Raw genomic sequence first — 26,380 nt, 5'->3', positions numbered from 1 at the left:
AATAGTCAAGGAGTCGACAAAAGAAGACACTCCGAAGCAAAACGCCGTGAAGCAACTGATGTAACGCTGAAAGACTGCAAATTCTGACAGTGAGGGGAGGAACAGTTGTCAGAGACGCGTTGTAAGCGTCGCTGATAGGAACTCTTCCCAGCTCACGTCTGCAAGTCGTTAACCACAACATCGTCAGAAGTAATATACCCACCAAAGAAGAAAATTGAAAACAATCAGAAGCAAGGACCAGAGCATCATTGTCAGCAAGGATAAGAAGACCACAGGAGCATCAAGGAGAACGTGTCAACCTGAGCCAACTACGAACAGTTCACCAGAGCAATGGAGCCAAGAAACTCGCCATTATCTGTCACTACAGGAGATCCGACAAATGCGTCTGTTGGGGCAGAGGAAGCTGAAAGTTAGGTTATCTGAAAGGATAAACTAGCTCAGGCCTAAATCTACCCAACCCATAAGACGCACAACTACAACTGAGCCAGAGGAAGCTGAAAGTTCTTCGCTTGTAAAGGCGGAGAGACCCAGGCCTAAATCTACTCAGAGGAGGAAGCAACAGAGACAACATTGTCAATACCTCACTTCTGATGCTTCAACCAAGGATCGCGACGGCACCGTAGACTCCAAAGCAAACTCCAACGTCATCAGGCTCACCGACCAAAATTCCAAGATATTTCAAGTCTTCATAGATCAAAGCTGATAGTCATGCAACAGTCCATGCCGAAGATTACTTCAACTCTCTTCTCGATACACCGGAAAGGACGCTCAACAACCAATGAGCAAGTACAACACCCTCAACCACTGCGAATCAACTTCACTTCGCTCAGTCGATTCGTCCGCCCCCGGAGTGTCGCGGATATACCATCCTGGTTATATCCACGACCTATTAAGCTGATACTTCGTACTCTGTTAGATGAAATAACAAGTATGAGGTGTTGAGCTAAAGTATCATTCAACGTGGCAACAACCAAAGGAAGGATCCAAAATACCAAAGCAACGCGGAGATGGACGAAGAATCTCAAAGAAGAACAGGAGACTTCAAGACGAATCACATCTGGGACTGGAGATGTCACGCCAATCAACTACACTACGTTTCGTTGATCCCCCTTTCCCGGAGTGTCGTGGATATCCTTCTTCGGATATATCCACGACCTATCCTTAAATGAGATTCTTCTCGGAAATCTCTCAATTTCCTCACTCTTCAATGGATTCTTCAACCCATCGAGTACAAGTCACCAAAGCAAGGATAATTCGTGATGGCCGTGGACGAGAAGCTCGTGGAAGAGGATGCAAACGCGCTCGACGGCAGCGAGGGAAAACAATTCATTCAATTGCCGCCGCCGCCATAATATCTCTAGCACTCTCCTCTTTCCACTCGCTATTTCTCCCATTGTTTCTAGAACATTTCTATGAGACTCCGCCCATCACCGTTCACACCTTTTTAGGATTACTTCGAATTACTTCGCTTAACTTCACCCGTATCATCACACTTCTCACAATTCCCCACTTCTACTATTCACTACTCTAATATTCTGGCCACTAATTCCACTCATTCTTCACCATTTCTGTTGTGACTCTTCGCCCAAAGCAATCAATAAATGGGTCACTGAAAACACCAACTCTAGCGACATTGCATTTACAATCACATCGGATAAAACTCGGATGGATTGGAGGCCTCACCAGCCACACATCTTTCCAATCCTCCACACTCGTCTCGTCCACATCCAACTGTTTATAGCAAAAAACAGGTCAACGTTTGCAGAATAGATCTGACCCAAGATTTGTAGTACAAACCTTTCAAAACATTATGAAAACTTGAAGAAATGAATTCATTTGAAGAATGAAAAGTTTCTATAACTATTTTTCCTGTGAACTCCTATTTCCCTATTTCGAAAACGAAAGGCAATGAAAGGCTTGAAAACCACGTTTTTTCACGTAGTGACCTATTTTCGAACTATTTTAACTAAAACAAATAGACGGGCATCATCCGGGACAAATTTCCAATCGATCTGTGTAAGTTTCATTGAAAACGGTTCAGTACAGAAGGCGCTAGAGTCGGCGACAAACGGACAGACAAACGGATCTGCTGAATATTATTAGTAAAGATTTAGAATACTTTTATGGATCTACCCACGAAGAAAACTTGCCTACCCACGAACGCAAAATAATGCATTTTTATGGCACAAAAATGCAAAAAATGCATTAAATTGCATTCGTGAATAGAATTAAATTGCATTAAATGGTACAAGTTTTCTTCGTGGGTAGGTCCATTATGAAATTAGAGGAAGATCAACTTTTTTGCTCTAAAACTTTATTCATTCTATTCATTGAAATCTGTAAATTGACAGATTTCGTACATAAGAACCTCAAAACATCATGCTTTATTACTAGATAATTATTTAGATGAAGTCAGCATTGAATAATTATAAAATAACATGCATATTTTGATTCGTTCTATTCTGTAACAGTAAATCGTTTGTGCCACACAAAAAACTGAAATAAAGCACCATGTGGTCTGATATTAATAGTTGCCAGTAATCCATCATCTCTCTCAAAGTCTAATCCTTCCGATAAGTCGGCAACAATGTCTTGTGTGATTCTGCAAAGAAGAGATTTGTTCTGGAAGGTTTAAAAATGAGTTAACTCACTCTTTATCGTAAATGTAACACTTTTCTCTTTTCGTAGGATCCCATGGTTTTGCATTAAATTCGTAAATAAAACGATCTCTGTTCATAAATTTTTGAGGTACCTCTGCCATTTTGAGTATTGCGAATTTCGTATTATTTCCGTTTCTCCATTGTTTTATGAATTCTATTACTCCTTCAACGCCAAAAGTAGGATTGATGAAACACAAGTATTTTCCATTGAATCCAAGTAAATGTTCTCTTGTAATCCAATTAGTTTCGTATATGATTAGCATGTCGGATCGGAAAATAATCAAATTTGGGTTTACTCGTCCCTCAACTTTAGAGTGAATATGAACGTTTTTAGCCGGATTCTCTATATTATTGAAGAAGATGGACAGCTTCTCAGAAGTAACAGTTTCAGAAACAACTTCCATTCTTAAAACTGATTTCATGCATGGTTCAGTTATGAATCCTTTCAAATCATCGACCACATTCAAGTCTATCTTAAGATATTGAAGTTTTTCATGTAATAAATCCAAAATGTAACTGGCTATTTGAAATCCACTGTTCTGGATATCACTGTACAAAACTGTAGCGTCGTCGCCACCCATGCATCTGAATAATTTAACTAGTTTTGTCACTTTGAGACATTGAGACATACCTGAAATAGTGTTTGACTCCATCTATAGTCCCTGTAAACCTTCTTCCCTCACATCGAGCCCAACGTGGAGCCCGTTGGAATGGAATCAGTATATATCGAGTTGAAGGCGAAAATTGTAATTGAAGAGTCGGTGATTTCGGTTTGTGAATTTCTGTGGAAATCGTGGCATAATCAATATGAAAACGTATCTGCTTGATTCTTTCTCTTGACTTTTTCGAACAAAATGAGAGAGAAATCACTTCGATCGGATTCATTGAAGTGATGATTCGAGAGTATGCAAGGTACGGGAGACTGAATAATTTCATCGTGTCAAGGAAGTGCCCTGAAAATTGAGTTGATAGATTAGTATAGAATTTTCAACGCAAGAGAACATTTATATCATCTATATGGATCGGTTGCACACTGAGCTATACAGAGAAAAGAGGGCATTCAAAGAGGATTCAGAATAATTTAATTGGATTTCAGAAATCTGGTCACTTAGATTTGTTATAATACATCGCACACTTCTGAGAACAGTCCTTCAAAACAAATTCATTAGGGGAGAAAGGAATCGAGAGAAGTAGAGTGTGTGTGAATCAATAATAGAGAATTCTGTGTATATACGAGTCGAGACGAGTCCGATTGGCAACACAGGGCCTAGGAAGAGAACACACAAGGAGTGTATTCTGGGAAATCAGGAATATAATAGATTGTCAGGAGATGGTAGATATCTTTAAACAAGCTGTGAATTCGATTGGCATCTGAATCTCAGAAAGTTGCTCACTGCTTAATAATAGAGAATGTTATTTACCGAATACACAAAAAACCGACATAGCAAACGTATTGCTCAAGAAGTTGGGACAGCTGTTTGGAAGAGGACTAGCAACTTCTATTATTCATAAGACTATTTTGTGTCTTCCAGCTAGAGAAAGAGTTTAAAAAAGGAGATGCATTAATCGAGACCACCAAACTGAAAAATTCCGACTATATTTCAAAACCAGACAATTAGGAACTGTTCCTATTGAAACGGACATTTAGCAACCAGACGTTTCACAACCGATCAATTCGCTTCTGAACCTGCTGTAATCCAAGTTAAAACTATGAAAAGGTTTTCCATTAGGTTATGAAAATAAACCCCAATAATTTTCAAATATACTGTAGAATACTTATAGAATTAGAGAGAGAGAACGAGATCTATTTTCTTGTTCTAAAACTTTATTCATTCTATTCATTGAAATCTGTAAAATGACAGATTTCTTTATAACCAGAAGATCCGTTGTAACATGAAAAACAGGATATATAAGAAGCTTAAAACATCATGCTTTATTACCAGAGAATTAGATGAAGTCAGCATTGACAAATTATTAAATTACATGCATATTTTGACTAGTTCTATTTTGCAACACTGAATCTCTTGTGCCACACAAAAAATTGAAATAAGCCAGGTGGGCTGACTAAGATAGTTGCTAGTAATCCATCATCTCTCTCAAAATCGAATCCTTCTGATAAGTCGCTAGTAATGTCTTGTACGCCAGTAATTCTGCAATAAAACGACTATTGTTGCCTGTTTAAAGTGGAGCTAACTCACTCTTTTCCATAAATATAACATTTTTCTCTTTTCGCTGGATCCCATGGTTTTGCGTTAAATTCAGAAATAAAACGATCCTTATCCATAACTTTTTGAGGTACCTCTGTCATCAAGAGTGCTATGAATTCTGTATTATTTCCGTTTCTCCATTGTTTTATGAATTCAATAACAATTTCAATATCAAAAGGAGGTTTTTCGAGACACAAAATGTTTCCATTGAATCCAAGTAAATGTTCTCTTGTAATCCAACTACTCTCGTAAAAAACTAATATTTCAGTTTGAAAGATGTTCATACTTGTAGACACTTGTCCTTCAACTTTAGAGTGAATATGAACTGTTTTAACCGGATTATCTATGTTATTGAAGAAGATGGACAGCTTCTCAGCGGTAACAGTTTCAGAAAGAATTTCTATTACGGAAACTGATTTCATACATGGTTCAGTTATGAATCCTTTCATATCATCGATCACATTCAAATCTAACTCCAGAAAACACAAACTTGCTCGCACTAAATCCAACATGTAATTGGTTATTTTGAAATAACTCTTCGGGATATTACTAAACAAAACAGTGCCAGTCATGCCCTCAATGCATCTGAATAATTTAACTATTTTTGTCATTTTGAGACAGTGAAACATACCTAAAATAGTGTTTGACTCCATCTGCAGTCCCTGTAAATCTTCGGCCTTTACACCTAGACGTACGTGGAGCAGTTTCGAATGGAATCGATAAGTGTCGATATCCCGTAATTTGTAATTGAAACACCGGAGCTTTCCGTTTGTTAGCTTTTGTAGAAATTCCTAGGAAAGGAACATGAAAGTGCATCTGTTTGATTCTTTCTCTCGATGTTTTCGAACAGAATGAGAGGGAAATCATTTCGATCGGATTCATTAAAGTGATGATTCGAGAGTATGCAAGGAACGGAAGATTGAATAATTTCATCGTGCCAGGGAATCGAGCTGAAAGTTAAGATGATTGGATGGTGTGCTTAAGCAGATCGTTTAACAACTATTTCCAGCGAATGGAAACAATAATTATTATTCGAAGATATACGATGTACGGGAATGATAACAGTTTCATCGTGTGTGAGAAGAGCTGAAAAACAAGAAAATGTTTCCTCAATTCGACAGAATAATAGTGAAGAAGGGCGGAGAGCGGACAGTATGGATCGATAACTGAGAATTCTGTGTACGAATCGAGACGACGCACAATGAAAACTCAGACACACTGGGAAGACGAGGCTATGTCATGAAGATCTTCCCACAGACGGATTCACTGAAGAAAGTGAAGTCTATTGAAACAAAAAATACGATTAGGACAGAGAAATAGTTTCGTTGTTTATTCTGTTCCATGGAAGATCTGAAAACCCTGCAAATAAAACAAAAAAGTAACTTTATTCAACAAGATTGGACTTTGGATATTTGTGGCCCTAAAGAGGGCCGTTGGGTTCGGTAGGATTCTCAAGGAAATGTTTTTATACAAAATCAAAATAAAGGTACAATTGAAATAGAAAACGACTTTGAAAAAAAAAACGACCTCTCAAGTTTTGTTCTTCATTCAGAAGTAGTGAATCGCTTGTGCCATACAAAAAACTGAAATCGATGATGACGTACGTTGCGACTTGGTCTGATTTTAATAGTTGCTAGTAATCCATCATCTCTCTCGAAATCTAATCCTTTCGATAAGTCGGCAACAACGTTTTGTTTATCAGTGATTCTGCAATAAAACGATTATTATAGCCGATTCGAAAAGGAGTTATCTCACTCTTTCTCATAAATGAAACATTTTTCTCTTTTCGTAGGATCCCATGGCTTCGCATCAAACTCGGAAATAAAACGACCTCTGTCCATAAATTCTTGAGGTACCTCTACCGTCAAGAGTGCTACGAATGTTGTATTATTCCCGTTTTTCCAGTGTTTTATGAATTCTATTATTTCTTCAACACCGAAAGTAGGATTGATGAAACACAAGTATTTTCCATTGAAGCCAAGTAAGTGTTCTCTTGTAATCCAACTAGTCTCGTAAAAGATTAATACATCAGATCGAAAAATGTTCAGACTTGTAGACACTGGTCCTTCAACTTTTGAGTGAATATGAACATGGCGAAGTTGATTTTCAATATTGTTGAATAAGGAGGACAGTTTTTCAGAAGAGACAGTTTTAGAAAGAATTTCTATTCTGGGAACTGATTTGAGACATCGTTCAGCTAGAAATCCTTTCCAATCATCAATCAAATTGAAGTCCATCTTAAGAGTTTCCAGTTTTTCATGTAATAAATCCAAAATATAATTGGTTATTTGAAATCCACTTTTCTTGATATCACTATACAAAACGGTACCGTCGTCGTCATCCATGGATCTGAATAATTTAACCAATTTTGTCACTTTGTGACATTGAAACATACCTAAAATAGTGTTTGACTCCATCAATAATCCCTGTAAACCTTCTCCCCTCACACCGAGCCCAACGGGGAGCAAGCTGGAAAGGAATCGTGATATGTCGAGTTGAAGACAAAAGTCGTAATATAAAAGACAGTGATTTCGGTTTGACAAGTTCTGTGGAAATCGTGGCATAATCAATATGAAAACGTATCTGTTTGATTCTTTCTCTTGATTTTTTTGAACAAAATGAGAGAGAAAGCACTTCGATCGGATTCATTGAAATTATTATTCGAAGATATACGAGGTACGGGAATGATAACAGTTTCATCGTGTGTGAGAAGAGCTGAAAAACAAGAAAATGTTTCCTCAATTTGACAGAATAATAGTGGAGAATGGCGGAGAGCGGGCAGTACGGATCGATAACTCAGAATTCTGTGTATGCGTCAAGACAACGCAAGATGAATACGCAGATGGTACACTGGGAAAACGAGGAAACGTCGGTTAAGATGATCTGGGAAAATAGCAGGTCACGTCTGTCAAAGTTGCCGAGACTTCCAGAGACTCGTCTGAATTCTTCGAGATATTGCATTATCAAGATAAAAAGAACAAACTGGCACTAAACTCATCAAAAAGCTACAGTTTCATATCATTTTCTCATTATTTTACTTGAGTTTAGTTTTATTTCAGCATAAGTTTCTCCGTCTTCTTTTCCACTCGATTTCTCACTTTTTAACGTTTTCGATTTCAAACTTTCATTTTTAGAGTTAGATTTGTCTTCTTTATCACTATTTCTTCTCATTTCTTTTTTCAAATTTCTCTCTTTTTCTCTATCGGTTTCGTCATCTCTTTGCGTTGTATCCATTTCGAGGTCATCTTCGGAAAACGGAGATTTCGAGTGAGACATTCCGAATGGTGGACTGGGTTTTTCGATCTCATTCTTCTTTTTATTGCAAGTAATTTGAATTGAAATGAAGCAAGGTATTCCAAAGACAATAGCCATGAATGCAGCCACAACCTAGTGTTGATGAACTTCTTTCATTCCAAAATGACAATTTCTTACCTTTGATAGGCTGAATTACATGGGAAATGACGTTGTTTCAAAATAAGAATGCGATTAAACCGGCAGTGAAATCGTTTCAATGGAATTGAGAACAAACTATTCTTTTCATTTGGTGTCAGAGTATCAACCTGAAAATACCTGCAAATAAAACAAGAAAGTAACTTTATTTAACAAGAAATGGTTGGATTTTGGATATTTGTGGCCCTAAAGAGGGCCGTTGGGTTCGGTAAGATTGAAGCGAAACGCGCTTAAGCACGCTCTCCTCGGATACGTCTGGCAAGTTGGATATCCTTTGGCATGATGGTGACTCGCTTAGCGTGGATGGCGCACAAGTTGGTGTCCTCGAAGAGTCCGACGAGGTAAGCCTCAGCGGCCTCTTGAAGAGCCATGACAGCGGAAGATTGGAATCGAAGATCGGTCTTGAAGTCCTGGGCGATCTCACGAACAAGTCGCTGGAATGGCAACTTGCGGATGAGGAGCTCGGTGGACTTTTGGTAACGTCTGATCTCACGGAGAGCGACGGTTCCTGGACGATAACGATGTGGCTTCTTGACTCCTCCAGCAGCTGGGGCCGATTTGCGGGCAGCTTTGGTGGCCAATTGCTTTCTTGGGGCCTTTCCTCCGGTCGATTTACGGGCGGTTTGCTTGGTACGAGCCATTGCGTTGAGTGGTATCCGATTGGACAGTGATGAGCGCCACCTCCTTTCCGCCTTTTATACCGGCTGTGGTGGCGGGGCGGAGCGAAAAATAAGAGGAGTTAGTGAGAGACGCAGAGAAAAGAATGTGTCCTCACAGGGTGGCGCAATTTGACTCCGCCCCGCCACCGCAGCCTCTTTAAAGCTCGCTCGTTATGCTCGTTATTCTTTATCTCACTTGTGAGTCTTCATCAATCGCTCAACAATGTCCGGACGTGGAAAGGGAGGAAAAGGTCTCGGAAAAGGAGGTGCCAAGCGCCATCGCAAGGTCCTTCGTGACAACATCCAAGGAATCACCAAGCCAGCTATTCGCCGTCTCGCTAGAAGAGGAGGAGTCAAGAGAATCTCGGGACTCATCTACGAAGAGACCCGTGGAGTTCTCAAGGTTTTCCTTGAGAACGTCATCCGTGATGCCGTCACCTACTGCGAGCACGCCAAGAGAAAGACCGTTACCGCCATGGACGTCGTCTACGCTTTGAAGCGTCAAGGAAGAACCCTCTACGGATTCGGAGGATAATTTTATTATCCCTTCGTTTTCCAAAACAAATACCGAACCCAACGGCCCTCTTTAGGGCCACAAATCTCAATAATCCAAACTCAATTAAATAAAGTCACTGTTGTTTTTAATTAAAATATTTGCTAATGCTTTCAGATTATTTTCATTGCTTCGAGATTCTGCTGCCACTCACCGAAGCCAGAAGCAGATGCAGATGAATAGATTATTCATACTTCTGCAAAGTGGAAATTTCAGGAGTGAATAACACAAAATACATCGAAAAAAGCTAGAGAACTACTGGGAACGCTTCTTGGCAATGGAAAACACCAATTATTGAAAGTCTACTACGCGTTGAAAGAAAACATGAACTTCCACGTTTCGTGAGGTCATCTAGAAGAAGTGACATAAAATCCACGTACGAAGTCCTTTTTTTTTATAAAGATGTTTTTTCATAATTTAAAAAAAAGTGGGTTTTTTCGGGTTTCGAATGACTGTTCCATTTCGGAAAATTGTAAGTTACTTCAGACACGGAGAATCAAAATAGATGAAACAATTGACAAACGAGAATACCAGCGAATAACTAAACTAAAAGCACGAAAGTTAGCTACATCAGCGGCTTGTATACAAGTTAATTATCATATAAGCCAACGGGAAATTGAAAATATTATCATAAATTATAACTCTACAAAAATCAGTTTCGCTTCTTAATCGAGAAGCTAATTCTCCAGTTCTGACAGTTGCCTTTTTGAACTTATTTTTTAACCCAAAAGGGGTTTTTTTTCGGAAGCCGAATGGCGGTATTTCGGAGAATTGTGAGTTACTTCAGATAAGGAATCTGGTAATAAATTCAAGTTTTGGTTAAATTTAGCCACAAAATTAATCATTTTTGCTATTTCATCCATTTTAATCTAAAGATCAAGAAAAATTAATCATGAATATCTAAAAAAATATTTATTTTATCCTAGAGGTCCATTTGCTTCAAGGCAAATCGAAGTCGCGAAATGGGCGGAGCCCCAGCGCACACAAAACATAGTGAGCGGCGGAACCCGGGAAACGTCGGTACACAAGGTAGTATGAGAGCGCTCTTCTCACTCTTTTCGTTGGTTTTAACCCAGTTAACCAAGGTTAGCATTGATTCCAACCTTTCGAAAGAATGCGTTGAATAAAATAATTTTTGGAACAGCTTCTTCGGGGTTATCCGTTGAAGCGAAAATGGTAAAATAGATGATGAATATTCGGTTCAAGAATTAAGAGAAGACTTTAAAATTTCTTTTACAGACGACATGTCTACCAAGTCACTGCGGATTTTGGTTGATTGCTCTGGTTGTAGTTGGATTATTTCAATACATTTCGTTTAGAGAAGTGAGTAAATCACTCTTTCAATTACTTATACTACACCTCAATCGATTCAGAACGGATTGAAATTGCTCCGAGAGAGATCGGATACTGATATTTACACACGTTTTATTAAAACTGAAATGAACAATGAGGAGTACTGTATCGGATATAATTTCCTAGAAGCATCTGAATCGTGAGTTGGATACCGATTGGGAAGTAATCGACTTCGTTTTGAACAGATTCCGAGAAGATGGTCTCGAACCGATCACTCTTCCAGTTCATGGTACTCCAGAGATGATGGAAACGATTGAGAAAAAACCGGCGAATTGGGATGGTCCCATATCTTTGGCATTATTTATTGATTTTCATTCACAGAGAGCTTTAGAATATTCATCAGATGTGCATCGATGTGATCAAGAATTTAGGAGAAAGGTTTCTTTGTAGAAAAATAGTCAACTTTGGGGCGTGCGTAGCATGTGATGTCAGAACTATTCGGCGCTGCAAACATTTTCCCATCTATACTCACAATTCATGATTATGATTATCTCGGTGTTTTTTCTTGGTTCTGATTAGAAACATCGTGATATGGAACTTCTTGATAAGCAAATAGAACGTCCAAAATAGTTTTTCCGTTCAATTTTAATGAGTTTCTGAAACCACAAAATTCTCTCGGAGGTAGTTGAAAAATATAACGGCATTCCGTTATAATACAGTATTTACGGTACATCTTTGGAGGCAATCACTCGGAAGGGTGGCACAGAAATCGTTGACCGCTGTATGCTAGCATATCTCAAAAACCAAAAAAGCTATGAAAATGTGTTCAACTACAATAATGAAGATCTAGTTATGTACTGTACAGTCAATGTAAAATTGAAGAATAGATATCGGCCAGTGGCAACGATACATACATTCAAAGTTGACTAATGTCTACTGAAATCTTAAAAAAAATAAGAAAAGTTCTCTAATTTCAATTAGTTCGATTCCATTTTTGAATGATTCCAGGTAACAGTACATTTCGCCTTCCGTGTGTCTCCTTTTCAAGGAAATTGCCCTCTCATTAATGTAACATCTCATCACCAAGATTGCAAAGAATTTCTCAAAAACCGTGAGCCTAAACTAACATTGAAAACGCCATAAGAGATCTTTCAGGTTCCAAATATCGAAATGAGATAGCTGGATCATTCCAGTTGTATCCTATCAATCTGATGAGAAACATTGCGAGACGAGGAGCCAAATCAGATATTCATTTTATTGCGGATATCGATATGATAATGAGTGAAGGATTCGCGACGAAAGTGAAAAAGATTTCGAATGAAATGATTGACAGGAAAAGTAAGAAAGTTCTGGTTGTTCGGTATATAACATCAAAATATACTTTTAGGAAAAAAGATTTTTGTGTAACCCACTAGCTGTCTGACTTTCAGATAAAAAAGATCCGACGGAGACACTTCGAATATACTGACGAATCCGATACGAGGCTATTTTGTAATCTGGAAAATCACCAAATAGATTCTAGAAATTGCGATAATCGTAAAACAGGAATTTGTCAAATTGATCAATCAAGGGAAGTAATACACCATGGACTCATTGATGTGTGGTCAGTGCAAACTGTACGGTTCCTTATCAGCGCGGCACGATTTCAACAACTGCGTTCCACCGTAATCTTCCTCATAAATGCCTCTCTTTCCTCTGCGTCTCTCACTTTCCCACACTGTTTTATCCAGTTTCGGTAGAGCGTAATAGTAAAATCGTGCTATTCTGACAGTGAGAGGAACCTTGAATCTCCGATTGCAATGGTTTATGCACAGGATGCTGTTTTTGGGGCATACATTTGCGTCATCCTTATGTTAAGCGGGATATCTAGCAAACAGACTCGATCACCTCCTGAATTTCTTAACACTCTGCCCCATATGTGTTGCTACCACAAACCACACTCGCCTTGTTCAATAGTTTCTTCCGCTGTTAAAAATTTTATGACCGGTTTTTGTGAGTGTTTCTATTCCAATCTCCATGTTTCGATTACAAAAATGAAATAAAACCTTATCTAATTTTTTTATCTCAAAGTTTATACACCGCTGAGTAACATAAAATCTTCTCTTGCTTATTTCTTCTTCCTTCGAACTATTCCTGGTGCTTTGCACATTCAAGCTTACTTTGCACATTCAAGCTCAACAGTATTCCCATTAATTATTACTATACAATAATTTGTTTCGCTTCTTAATTGAGAAGCTAGTTCTCTCGACAGTGACTTTTTATTTCAATTGAACTGACTTTTTAACACGAAGAGGTGAATTCGAATGGCGGTACTATTTCGAAGAATTGTAAGTTTCTTCAGACACGGACTCTGGGAGCGAGTACCTAAAGTCAAGTTCTGGCCAACTTGAACCTTAGAACAAATCATTTTTGATATTTCACCCATTTCCGTTAAAAAAATCAAGAAATATTGCTGTAAATCGTCGGTTGCCGTCGTTGGGGCGTACACTTGCACTATTCTTATGTTAAGCGGGATATCTAGTGAACAGACTCGATCATCTACCGTCCCGAATTTCTCAACACTCTGCCCCATATGTCTTGCTGCAACAAACCACACCACTCGTCTTCTTCAATATGCTCCTCCTCTGTTAAACATTGTATTCTCGGTTTTCGTGAGTGTTTCGCTTCCTTTCCCGTATCTCCATTTTTCAATTACACCGATAAATAAACACCTTATCTAATTTATTGCTTCTTGCTTTATACAAAATTAGTCTTTTGGCACTTCGATTGCTTTCCATCTTCATAATCAACAATATTACCATAAATTAGAAGCTAGTTCTCGACAGAGACTTTTTTGTTTCAATTAAACTGATTTTTTGATACAAATAGGTGTTTTTCGGAATTCAAATGGCGTTTCGAAGAATTGTAAGTTACTACAGACAAGGAGTCTGGGAGCAAGTGCTAGGTTCTGTCCAAATTTAGCTTCAAAACTATTCAGTTTTGATAGTTCATTCATTTCAATTTAAATATCAAGAAAAATTAATCATTAATATCTCGTTGTTTTCATTGGTTTATACCCAGTTAGCCAAGGTTAGCATGGATTCCAACCTTTCGAAAGAATGCGTTTACAGACAATTGGCTACACGAAGTGAAAGACGAATTCTAGATTTTTCTTACAGACGACATGTCTACCAAGTCACTGCGGATTTTGGTTGATTGCTCTGGTTGTAGTTGGATTATTTCAATACATTTCGTTTAGAGAAGTGAGTAAATCACTCTTTCATTCATTTATACTACACCTCAATTGATTCAGAACGGATTGAAATTGCTCCGAGAGAGATCGGATACTGATATTTACACATATATTATTCAAACTGAAATGAACAATGAGGAGTACTGTATCGGATATAATTTCCTAGATGCATCTGAATCGTGAGTTGGATACCGATTGGGAAGTAATCGATTTCGTTTTGAACAGATTCCGAGAAGATGGTCTCGAACCGATCACTCTTGCAGTTCATGGTGTGACAGGGCAAAATACGTTCCTGTCATTCTTTTATTATTCTGCTGTTCCTGCCAGCGCGCAGAATGATTTATCTCCAATGACCCCTCTTGTTTACACTTTCCACTATCTTTCCGTACGAACGGCCTTTTTCCTCACTTTATGCATACGCATCGGTCGGAGTAGGTTGCCTCTTGGCACCTCTCTTATACCGACTATTTAATAAATATGTTGCAACATATCAAAGTGTTAGAAGAAACACACCAAGACTAAAAGACAAGACAGGCGAGTCTTGATCCTTTTATATGGAGGTTCCTAAGAGTAGGATTTCAACTGATTCGCCTATAATCAGTAGTTATCCGTGAACTCTCGGTCAAGGATTCATATTCCTCGGTGCTCCCGAGTATTACCGCTACACCTGGGTACCGAACCGTCTATTTATTCCCTTCTGTTTTGCCGTTCTACTATTCCTATTTCTATTATTTGTAAGCCGATTTTCCGGAAGCTGACCTCCAATGCGGATGCTGTGATATCAACCGTCGGATGCTGACTTCTCAACTGGCAATCATAAGTTATGTTCTCATTAACAATTATCGAAAAGCTTGACCCACTGAGTAGTAGGCGTTACCCTAAAGAAATTATTCTAGTGTATTGTTAAGGCATCTCTACACCTAGGTAATTATCGAGTAGGATTAGTTTTGAGACCAATGGATTTTGAGTTGGGACCTCCGTCCGTTGTTAACTTATGAATTGTGCGTCCACCTTTTGAGAGTTACATTCCTAGTTTGATTTTCACTATTTTGTATTGTCGAGTTTCATTTGATTTTATTGTATCTCAGATTCTTAGTGTTTTGTCGTTGTCACTAATCGAGTTAGAGTGTCAGTTATTGAGAATGACTTTTTCCGACGTATTAGTTTATAAGTTTAGTAATAGAATATTAGTACATGTGTTTATTCTTTTGGATGTTAAGGTTTTTCGTGTAACTATTTCTAACTAGATTTTTCATATCATTCCATGGGATATGAGGCTTCAGGGACGAAGTAGCTATTCGAAAAGGAGGGAGAACCCGCTAAGCTTTGTTTTGTTATTGTTCTATTGTTATACTTTTTGGGGGAAAATGGTTCTAACTCGAATTCAAAATTCCATCAATCATTTTTGTGGTTCGAGGACGAACCATCTTTTCCTAAGAAGCGGGGATGTGACAGGGCAAAATACGTTCCTGTCATTCTTTTATTATTCTGCTGTTCCTGCCAGCGCGCAGAATGATTTATCTCCAATGACCCCTCTTGTTTACACTTTCCACTATCTTTCCGTACGAACGGCCTTTTTCCTCACTTTATGCATACGCATCGGTCGGAGTAGGTTGCCTCTTGGCACCTCTCTTATACCGACTATTTAATAAATATGTTGCAACATATCAAAGTGTTAGAAGAAACACACCAAGACTAAAAGACAAGACAGGCGAGTCTTGATCCTTTTATAATGGTACTCCAGAGATGATGGAAATGATTGAGAGAAAACCGTCGAATTGGGATGGAAAAAAAAGGGATGGAAAAAAAAGTCAACTTTGAGCTTGTGTAGCGATGGTAAAACTATTCGGATTATTCAAACTGTTTGTATTTTGAGTAAAGCATCCCGATTATTAAATTTTTGTAGTTGACAGTTTTTTGATAACTTTTATAGTAATTCCGATATGCATCTGAAAATGAGAAGGGAGACGCGGTTGTTCTGTCTGCTAGCTTTGAGCTCTGATACCTCTTGAACCAGCTGAGCACCCTCTCAATCTGTAACCTTATTCGACATTCAGAAGTCAGTTACCTCGCCAGAATTTCGATACATACGTGCAAAGTTGACTACAATAGGAAGAATTTTCGGTACATTATGGTTTAACGGGTGTTTATTCAATTAACGGGTGCAATACGTAAATCATTTTGCCCGCAAACACTGATAAGCGTAGTATTCTGGTCTTGCACGTTTACAACTGATAATGAAATGGTTCCCGACAACAACCGTTAATTCTCAAACATCCGTTAAACCAGAAGTACAGAGGTTACTAATTTCATCCCAGAAATTCAAATTTTAGATGACAGCACATTTTACCTTCCGTCTGTCACCTTTCCAAAAAAGTTGCCCTCTCATTAATGTAACATCTCATCACCAAGATTGCAAAGAATTTCACAAAAACCGTGAGCCTAAACTAACATTGAAAACGCCATAAGAGATACTAACATTGAAAACGCCATAACAAATATCGAAATGAGATAGCTGGATCATTCGAGTTGTATCCTAGTAATCTGATGAGAAACATTGCGAGACGAGGAGCCAAATCAGATATTCATTTTATTGCGGATATCGATATGATAATGAGTGAAGGATTCGCGACGAAAGTGAAACAGATTTCGAATGAAATGATTGACGGGAAGAGTAAGAAAGTTCTGGTTGTTCGGTATATAACATCAAAATATACTTTTAGGAAAAAAAATTTTCAGACGATTCGAAAGCAACCATACCACTATTCCAACCAATCACAAACAATTGTTTAGTGCTGTGAAAAACAAGAAGTTCGGAGAGAAAAGAAAAAGAAGAATCTCACAAAAGATTTTCAGAGTATTTCAATTCCACCATCGATACTTCTTCGTGGGACACCAAATCCCAAATATTTCGTATTGGTTCGAAGTCTCCAATGCATCCGATACAATTAGTGCATGGGAAATTCCTTATCAGTTAGTATTCCAGTCTCAAATTAAAACAACATAATCATTTTCAGAGGCAGTGTTTGGGAAGTTCAAGTGATTCTCCACCGAAATGATCCCTACAATGCGGATTATTTTCCGGCAAGAGTCAGAGATATGCAGTCATTGGTTCGTTGAATTCAAGTTTTCATAAGATCTTTTCTATAAAATTATTAAACCAGATCTACAGTTTATGTCGTGCAAACTACACATTCAACCTTCTTTCCCACGTGTTTGATGTTCATGAAGGCATCAAAACGAAGGATACAGATTACTCGAAATCTGTGAGTGCCTATTCTCGGAAATATGGAAGGCAAAAGTTAGTGGAAAGAAAGTAAATATAAAATAAAGATAATTATCATATTTCAGAGCATACAGTCGATATGTCAATGAGATGAATACCATATACCCATCGACTTTTGAACGGTGTGGGAAGTTTGAGATGTAAAAGGCAAAATAATTGTTATTTAATAAATAATGTAATAAATATTTTTTTAAAGATTTGTGTAACCGACTAGCTTTCTCACCTTCAGATAAAACAGGGCCGACGGGGACACTTCGAATGAATTGTCGAGTCCGATGTGAGCCCGTTTTATAATTCGGAAAAGAACTGGCCTAATTCAAAACAGTTCACTTTGAGAGTTGTCGTACTACGTCCGATAATTTTGATTTTGAATTATGTCATAAAACAAGTTTAGCATTTTATTTTTGTGATTGACAACTTTTTTGAACTAGTTCTAGCTAAAAAGTTACAACACGTTGAAGATCCACTGCTTTACACTGGAGCCTGCGTATTTGAAGGGAATATTTCTTTGCCCAGCTATATCTCTCCAAAATGGATTCGTACAAAAAATTGAACAACTACAATAAAGAAACTCTAGGTTTGTTCTATGACATATCCAAAATTGAAAGCCTTGAATAACCAGATTTTCTGTGACAAACTCTCAAATTTCAGCATTTTCATCTGAAAACTGTAAAACAAAATAGGTTTTTTGGTAACTACCGAATTAGTGAAAAATGTCGAATTTGATTGTGGTTGCGCATTGAAAACATGTTGTTTCTTTGTTCTAAAATTAGTTTCCCTATTTTTTTTTGAAAAAAATCATGAAATCCGTCTGCAAATTTTGGATTCGATAATCGCACATCACAGAAAATGTACAAACTTAAAATTTAAAATTCTAGCTTTTATAACTCATATTTTAAAATTGTTTTACTCCTGATGCATTTTTCATTTTTTAAATCTTAAAAATGTTTCATTCTTTCAGTTTTCTGGAGACATTTTCTTGAATTCCAGCATCTCTTTAATAATTATCTGATTATTCGGCCAATTTCCCATATTTATGGCTGAATTGGCTTTCACAACTAATTAGTTTTGATGTTTTATCCATTTTCATCGAAAAAATCTAGAAAATAACTGTAAATATCTCCAGAATCGGCCTTTTCTCCAAAAAACCCCCAATCATTTCGTGGAAAATGCAAATGAGGAAAGTGGGCGGAGTCTTAGCGCACACAAAACATAGCGAGCGGCGGAACCCGGGAAACGTCGGTACACGCGGTAGTATGAGAGCGCTCCTCTTGCTGTTCTTGTTGGTTTTTACCCAGTTAACCAAGGTTAGCATGGATTCCAACCTTTCGAAAGAATGCGTTGAATATAATAATTTTTGGAACAGCTTCTTCGGGGTTATCCGTTGAAGCGAAAAGTACTGATACAAGATAAAAATCTGAAAACTTTCTGGGTTACAACAAAGAAGAAGAAGAAGACCAAATCAGTTCCCTGTTTATCGAAAGGCTGTTGACACCCTATGTATGTGAACACAAAATCACTACCTCTCACGGTCTCCCCCTCTCATTCAACATATTTGCTCGCACCCAAACAGTCTGTGATCCGAAATGCTTTTTTATTGAGCACATTGCTCTCTGAATCTCTCGAAACGAGCCCTCTCTCTGTTCATCCAACAAAACATCAGCCTGTCTCTTTTCGAATACATTTCGCACATTCGTTGTTCGCTTTTCTCCCTGTAAATATTGTGACAAAAATATGAGAATAGCTCACGGAAATATCATATTCTTTCCCCCCTATTTTCATCTTTTTTCGAGAAAGAGAAACAGAAATTCTTCTGGTTAGAGGGTGTTCAATTTCAATGTTCCCAGTATTTGGATAAGTAATGTAAAATGGAAAACACGAGGTTACTAGTGAGTTTTTTTTCAAATGGTAGTTAGGAGATCGAAATTTTTGTTTGCTCTGGAAATAAAAAACACAATTTTTAAACTGAAAAATTACAATAAACTCGTCTCTGAAATGCATTGAAGAAAACACAGACATAGAACCTGGGACAATCCTTTCGTTGAGCAAAAGATTTCAGTTACGCGTAGATCATGACTAGTTTGACTAGTTTGCCGAAAAATTGTCCAACAAGTGAATTACTTTGTGCTTTGGTTATTTGTATGTGCTCTCTTATCTTTAGGTAAGATTATCCGAAATAGCGAGTTCAGTAGTTTTTTGTTCATCGAAACAAATACGTCAGTTAAAAACAAGACTCTTCGAAACTGCTACATTTCGAAACTAGACGTTTCGCAACTAATTTCTCAAGCTGAACTTACTAGGGAAGGCTCTCGAGTCGATCTGGAGATATGAGACTTGACCTATATTGTTGGAAAGCTGAGAAAACGCTGATTCCAAATATATACTCAGTTTTTGCCCTCGAGGACTGGTATTCGAGAAAAACGAGGCCAACGTTTGGACCCCTGGCAAGTCATTACCTTCCTGACGTGTTAAAAATATCGTGTAGGTAATAGTAAGGCGGTTAAAATTCGGAAAAATAGAGAATTATTACCATTTTCACACGCGAAAAAAAGTAATAATTTGATTTTTCAGAACTTTGAGCTCGTTTTTCTCGAATACCAGGCCTTGAGGACAAAAACTGAATATATATTTGGAATCAGCGTTTTCTCAGCTTTCCAATGATATAGGTCAAGTCCCATATCTCCAGACCGACTCGAGGGCCTTCCCTATAAAAATCTATAATGTCGACGCTACACTTTCACAGTATTCAGTTTTGCTAAAAACGTGACCCTGAATAAGATTCTTTAAATTTTAATATTATTTAGTTGGTGAATCGAAAAATTGCGAAAATCACGATGAGGCCCTATACGAACACGCTCTAATGAGAAACCACGTGGGAATTTATTATTTTCACGCATCCTGAAAAATTTTAGAGCGTGTTTGCATAGGTGGCGTTTTCCATATCGTGCGTAACCCTGAATATGATTCTTTTAATTTTAATAGTTCCGAAGCGAAAAATTGCGAAAAATGACGAAGGGTCCCGTTTCAAACTGACGTCGAGCCACTTATTCGTTTCGATCATACTTGCAAAGGGGGCCGAAACGGGCCGGATCGTAACTCGCATCAAATTCAATATTATGAGCTGAAAAATATACCAAAATGTAGATCTCGGCGAGTTCTATGTCACTGATTTGCTATGGGCCGGATGGCTATTCGTTAATGTGCCACGGCCGGGCTAGAATGGCTTTTTTGGCCATTTTCGCGTTTTTAGGCACTTTTTCCCGGCCCGCGACATATTAACGAATAGCCATCCGGCCCGTAGTAGGTCAGGGACATAGAACTCGGCGAGATCTACATTTTGATATTTTTTCTGCTCAAAATATGGAATTTGACGCTAATTACGAGCCAGTCCGGGGTGCAAGTACGGTTTCGATGAACAAAAAAACAAGGTCTTTCCAAGCAAGCATTCTGATGGGCTTTAAGATAAAGATTCGTATGCTGTCTGGGTGTCTGTTTATCCCGATGTCCACATTTAGAAGACTCTCAGCAGAATTCATCTAATTTTTCAGATGATTGGGGAGTTTTCATTTCACAGAATACCAGAGGTTTTTCTGGATTCTCAGATTTTTGAATATTTAAGAGGCGTTGTCTGTAAGATGAGGATTCCTCTTGGCACAGTTGCAAAAAGTTGTTTCAATCCGAACTCTTTTTACAGCATATGTACCCCTATGGTAGTAATTTACAAAAAATATGTCACCAGTCCCCTATGACGTCATCCTAGGAAAATATGCCCAATAATCGACTTTTCACCCAAAAATTCATAAAAATTTCAATTTTCCAGATAACTCTGCGAAACTTTTGGTACATGTTAGGAGTGTTTTTGACTACTCCTACACAAATTTTCAGCCCTCCAGACACCCCAGAAACCGTTCAAGTGAATTTCACTTTCATGTTTTTTCAACTTTTCTCAAAAATTCCCTCTAGAAGCCATAAAATTTTAAATCGTATTCATATTCCCCGCAAAAAGTTCCATTAGGTACAATTAAAAACATCAAAAAATAGGGGGACCATTTTGAGATATTTCGATTTTTTCAAAAATCACATAAGGGTCCCCCCTTATGAAAAAAATTTTTTCACGAAAAATTCGAAAAAAAAATTTGCTTCGAAAACAATCAGAATATTGATAAAACACATGAAATAAACCAATTCCAAAATTTTACACCTTAGAAATTGGTTTGAACAGATTTCGAATTTTTCGTCATCAAAATTTTTTCCCATTTTTTGAGGTTTTCGTCAATAATTTGTACAGAAGCCATAAAACTTTAACTGATGCACTAAATTCCCGCAATATTTAACATATGATCCAATTAAAATTAACTGAAAACAAGGGGACCATTCTGAGATATTTCGATTTTTTCAAAAATCACATAAGGGTCCCCCCCATGGAAAAAAAATTTTATCGAAAAAAACATTCGACATCATTTTGACGCAAAAACGTTCAAAACTTTTTTACAAACGGTTTTGTAATATTTCATAAAAACTTTGAACGGTTTTGCATCAAAATAATGTCGCATTATTTTTTCGATAAAATTTTTTTTCCATGGGGTGGACCCTTATGTGATTTTCGAAATAAATGAAAATATCTCAGAATGGTCCCCTTGTTTTTAGTTGATTTTAATTGGATCATATGTTAAATATTGCAGGAATTTAGTGCATTAGTTAAAATTTTATGGCTTCTGTACAAATTGTTGATGAAAACCTCAAAAAATGGGAAAAAATTTTGATGAAGAAAAATACGAAATCTGTTCAAACCAATTTCTAAGGTGTAAAATTTTGGAATTGGTTTATTTCAGGTGTTTTATCAATATTCTGATTGTTTTCGAAGCAAATTTTTTTTTCGAATTTTTCGTGAAAAAAATTTTTTCATAAGGGGGGACCCTTATGTGATTTTTGAAAAAATCGAAATATCTCAAAATGGTCCACCTACTTTTTGACAAATTTAATTGTACCTAATGGAACTTTTTGCGGGGAATATGAATACGATTTAAAATTTTATGGCTTCTAGAGGGAATTTTTGAGAAAAGTTGAAAAAACATGAAAGTGAAATTCACTTGAACGGTTTCTGGGGTGTCTGGAGGGCTGAAAATTTGTGTAGAAGTAGTCAAAAACACTCCTAACATGTACCGAAAGTTTCGCAGAGTTATCTGGAAAATTGAAATTTTTGTGAATTTTTGGGTGAAAAGTCGATTATTGGGCATATTTTCCTAGGATGACGTCATAGGGGACTGGTGACATACTTTTTGTAAATCACTACTATAGGGGTATATATGGTGTAAAAAGAGTTTGGATTGAAACAACTTTTTGCAACTGTGCCAAGGCCCAACACAAACATTCTCACTCTTACAGATAGTGCCTCTTAAATACCTAGATCCTTCGATCTTCAGATCCCTAGTTAGTTGGATCCCTAGATCCTCAAATTCCTGAATTCAAAAATTCCTGCATGTTCAAAGCATTAGATTTCTAGATTTCCGGATCTCTATGTCCTCAGATTTTTTAATTAAAGATTTGATCCAAAGTGAAAATAAAATTCCATTTTCCATCTAAAAAAACCAAAAATTTCCTCCAAAAAACGCAATTTGAACTCTTCCCAAAGTGGTCACTCCCCTCCCCCCTCTTCTCGCCAAAAATGGAATTTTCTCCTTTTTTCGAAAAGTATTTTCTGGTTCTTTTTTTTTCTTCTTCGAACACTTCTTTTCCAGTGTCAACTTGTTGTGTATGTATGTGTGCATCTCTTGCTCTCCGTGAGCTCTCTCTCTCTCTTCAATAATCGGAGAAGAAAAGAGAAAAAAGAAAATGAAGAGAGGAGGCAAACCACTATATATATATATATGTTTGGTGGCCTCTCCCAGAGCATTTTTTCATTTTGTTTCCACCATGTTTTCCAAATGTTTTACCTTCTATTACCAACTTTTTTTTTCATTTCTTTTGTCCTCCAATTCATCCGTTTTTTGATGACGTTAAGGGCATGCAAAATGCTACTTTTCGTGCTTGCAGAGAAGAAAATTTTCTCATGGAATACATTTAGAGTTTCAGAATTTTGCTCAAGGCTCACTCTTTCTCTCCCTCTCTCTGGCGCGCCGCGGGCGCGCTTTCACTGATACCGTAATCCTGAAGCTTTAGGTTACTGTAGCTACCGTAACCCAAGACTGAAATGGAGTTCGATAGTCCTACCCCAAAACGTTTAGAAAATTCTAGTAATTTATCAAATTCCAAGTTTCTATCTTCTTTTTACTATTTATATCAATAATTCCACGTCATTTCTTCCAGTTCTGCATGTACTCTAAAAAGGAATGATTGATGTCTTTTTGAGGGAAAAAAGTGGAGAAATTCTTATTTTTGGAAGGGCAAACGCTTATGAATAATCCCAGATAGATTAGAAAAAATCATTGTTTTTGTGGGTAGCTGCGAGACGTTTCGAAACCGGGACATTTTAGAACTGTTGTGATGAGCGCTCTATTTCGAAATTGAAAAAGGTGTTTTCAAGTTCGCTCTACCGAAATCTTCTTTTCTCTGCGTCTCTCCATCTCGTACTCAATTTCAGTTACTTTCAGAGGAGCGCATTTGCAGCCTCGGTGTTTTTATTGAATACGACGGTTTTATCAATGGAGCACGTTTGCAAATCTAGAATTGACACCTAAGTATTGAAAATTCGCTCTACCGAAACAAATTACTCACTCTTTAGAGTTCCTCAGTTGCATCATGTGAAACTTGGAATTTCCTAAAAAAAGCGAACTATCGGAAATGAAACAATTTTGTCAATGGAGCGCACATGCACATCTATCAACACGGAACGCTTCTTACAACAGAGCTCTACCGAAATCCCCTTGAAAATGCCTCTTTTTCTCTGAGTCTCTCAATTTCGCACACAATTTTCTTCGGTTTCGTTAGAGCGCGGTTGTAGGAATCGTGCCGTGTTAATATAGCGCAGTTGCATTCTCTTGTTGAAAAAAACCAAAAATTCCAATTTTTCGAACACAAAAAATTCTCAAGTAGATCCTCCACTCCCCTTCCTCCATTTTTTCTCCAAAACCCTTGAATTTTCTTTTCTCAAAAATTCTAATTTCAGATGTTCCACGTCATCATCCCCCTGATTATTTTTTGTTTTCGCCCATCCAAATCTCTGTTATTTTCGTGAGATTTCTGATCCTCTCACGTCACTAATCCTTATCTATTTTCGATGAAACTTCGCTCCACTGAACACTATTTTTGGAATTTGAAATATTCGAGAAGCCCTCCATTGAGAAGACGTCGTCAGTGACAACCATGAATTTTAGTACACCAGGAAGTACTCTTTCGAAAAGAGAACTTTTCTCTGCGTCTCTTCTTCTTCCATGTTGTTTTGTCGTATTTCGGTAGAGCGACGTTGCATAATTGTTTCATTCTTTAAATGTTCTAGTTTCTGACTGAAAAACTAATAATTTTTGATATTTTATACGTTTCCATCGAAAAATCAAGAAATATTACCCTAATTATCCCCAGAATCAGCCTTTTCTCCAAAAACCCCCAATAATTTCGTGTCAAATGCAAATGAGAAAAGTGGGCGGAGTCCCGGCGCACACAAAACATAGCGAGCGGCGGAACCCGGGAAACGTCGGTACATGCGGTAGTATGAGAGCGCTCCTCACGGTCTGGTCGTTGGTTTTTACCCAGTTAACCAAGGTTAGCATGGAATCCAACCTTTCGAAAGAATGCGTTGAATATAATAATTTTTGGAACAGCTTCTTCGGGGTTATCCGTTGAAGCGAAAATTAGTAAAGTGAAGAATCAGAAGTTGTTCTGCAATTTAATTTCAGTTGGTCCCAGTTTACTCAAATGAGTAAAGTAAATAAAGAATCAACAATTTTATTCGGAAATTCGAGATTCTGGTCATTGATGTGCAAGAAGAAGAGGGAAGGAATTAAACTTTTGACGTCAGTTCACTCTTCTTTTTTCGGGAAGATTCAGGCAATTTCGGAACTACTTAGGAAATTAATTTTGTGATCTTTGAGAATGTGTTGTGGATACTTTCGAACTTGTTTTTATTTTCGAATAGAAAAAAGACAAAAAGAAGAACAAAATCTAAGTTTGTGTTTTGGTAGAGAGTGCAAGGAAGCCAGACACTCTGATTTCTCTGCGCTCTCTCCCAGTGCTTCAACTTCTAATGAGCATATCTCAAACACGAAGAGAACTATCAAAAAGTTGTCAACTACAAAAATGAAGTTTGAGACATTCTCTATAATAGATCCAAAATTTGTTTGAATAGGACACTTCTTTTTGTCGTCACATGTTCCCAAAGTTTTAACGCATTTTCAATGACAAAATCTGGTAAAAAATTAGTCAACTTTGAGAGCTCGTCATGGTTTTGTCAATTGTCAGAACACTACGAATTTATATTTATTTTGTAGATCAAACCTAGTTCTACATTTTTGCAGTTGACAACTTTTTGATAGCTCATCACCCTTTGGAGATATGCGTCCTTAAAGATAGGTACCAAGAGAACGAGGGTGAGAGAGACGCCTCCTCTTTTCACACGCTCTCTCGCCCTTCTCAGTCGGTGGCTAACTGCAAACTTTGAGCGTCTGTATCTCAAAAGCGTGAATAGTTATCAAGAAGTTGTAAACTACAAAAATAAAGTTCGAGACATTTTCTATAACATATCCAAAAACTGAACCGCCAGGAAAGTTCTTGTTGTCATGAAAGGTTCCCAAAGTTTTTATTTTATTTTAACAAATTTCAAATTTAGTTTCAAAATCTCTGTGAAAACTCAACAACACTTCAATAATTTCAAGTATTTCAAGCATACGCTCCCGTGATTCATCATTTCCACGTCATCACTCTTCTTCTCCTTTTTTCTATTTTTCCTTTGGGAATTTCTGACTCATTTGTCACTAAATCTCAACTCAATTCTTGAAAAAGTTGTCTTTTGACTGAAAAAAGTAAAAACTTCCCCTCCTCCTAGACAAAAATGACATTTATTTTCCCCCGTCTCCTTTGTCGTCATCTGAATTCCTCTTTTCTTCCT

The 26,380-nt window shown here is 37.5% G+C and overlaps 5 protein-coding genes across 5 annotated transcripts; 3 read left to right on the top strand and 2 right to left on the bottom strand.

The window, feature by feature from the left end:
* Positions 1-6,411: 6,411 nt before the first annotated feature.
* Positions 6,412-7,212, bottom strand: GCK72_000588 (uncharacterized protein; the record flags this gene model as incomplete). Its single annotated transcript, XM_053722572.1, has 2 exons — positions 6,412-6,574; positions 6,623-7,212. The coding sequence occupies 2 exons, from the start codon at positions 7,210-7,212 to the stop codon at positions 6,412-6,414; spliced, it is 753 nt and encodes a 250-aa protein (XP_053591217.1).
* A 1,335-nt stretch (positions 7,213-8,547) lies between these two features.
* Positions 8,548-8,958, bottom strand: GCK72_000587 (uncharacterized protein; the record flags this gene model as incomplete). The annotated part of the gene is made up of 1 exon (XM_003109192.2): positions 8,548-8,958. The coding sequence occupies one exon, from the start codon at positions 8,956-8,958 to the stop codon at positions 8,548-8,550; it is 411 nt and encodes a 136-aa protein (XP_003109240.1).
* Positions 8,959-9,199: 241 nt separating this feature from the next.
* GCK72_000586 (uncharacterized protein) lies at positions 9,200-9,511 on the top strand (the record flags this gene model as incomplete). Its single annotated transcript, XM_053722571.1, has 1 exon — positions 9,200-9,511. The coding sequence occupies one exon, from the start codon at positions 9,200-9,202 to the stop codon at positions 9,509-9,511; it is 312 nt and encodes a 103-aa protein (XP_053591216.1).
* Positions 9,512-10,968: 1,457 nt separating this feature from the next.
* On the top strand, positions 10,969-12,290 carry GCK72_000585 (uncharacterized protein; the record flags this gene model as incomplete). Its single annotated transcript, XM_053722570.1, has 5 exons — positions 10,969-11,021; positions 11,068-11,260; positions 11,831-11,933; positions 11,978-12,160; positions 12,253-12,290. 5 exons carry the CDS (start codon positions 10,969-10,971, stop codon positions 12,288-12,290), a joined length of 570 nt encoding a protein of 189 aa, XP_053591215.1.
* A 4,311-nt stretch (positions 12,291-16,601) lies between these two features.
* GCK72_000584 (uncharacterized protein) lies at positions 16,602-17,484 on the top strand (the record flags this gene model as incomplete). The annotated part of the gene is made up of 5 exons (XM_053722569.1): positions 16,602-16,750; positions 16,794-17,027; positions 17,072-17,165; positions 17,219-17,355; positions 17,406-17,484. 5 exons carry the CDS (start codon positions 16,602-16,604, stop codon positions 17,482-17,484), a joined length of 693 nt encoding a protein of 230 aa, XP_053591214.1.
* Between the last annotated feature and the right edge of the window lie 8,896 nt (positions 17,485-26,380).

This window comes from Caenorhabditis remanei, chromosome I (genome assembly GCF_010183535.1).
Source record: "Caenorhabditis remanei strain PX506 chromosome I, whole genome shotgun sequence".
NCBI lineage: Eukaryota > Metazoa > Nematoda > Chromadorea > Rhabditida > Rhabditidae > Caenorhabditis > Caenorhabditis remanei.
This window is presented reverse-complemented; position numbering and strand designations above follow the sequence as displayed.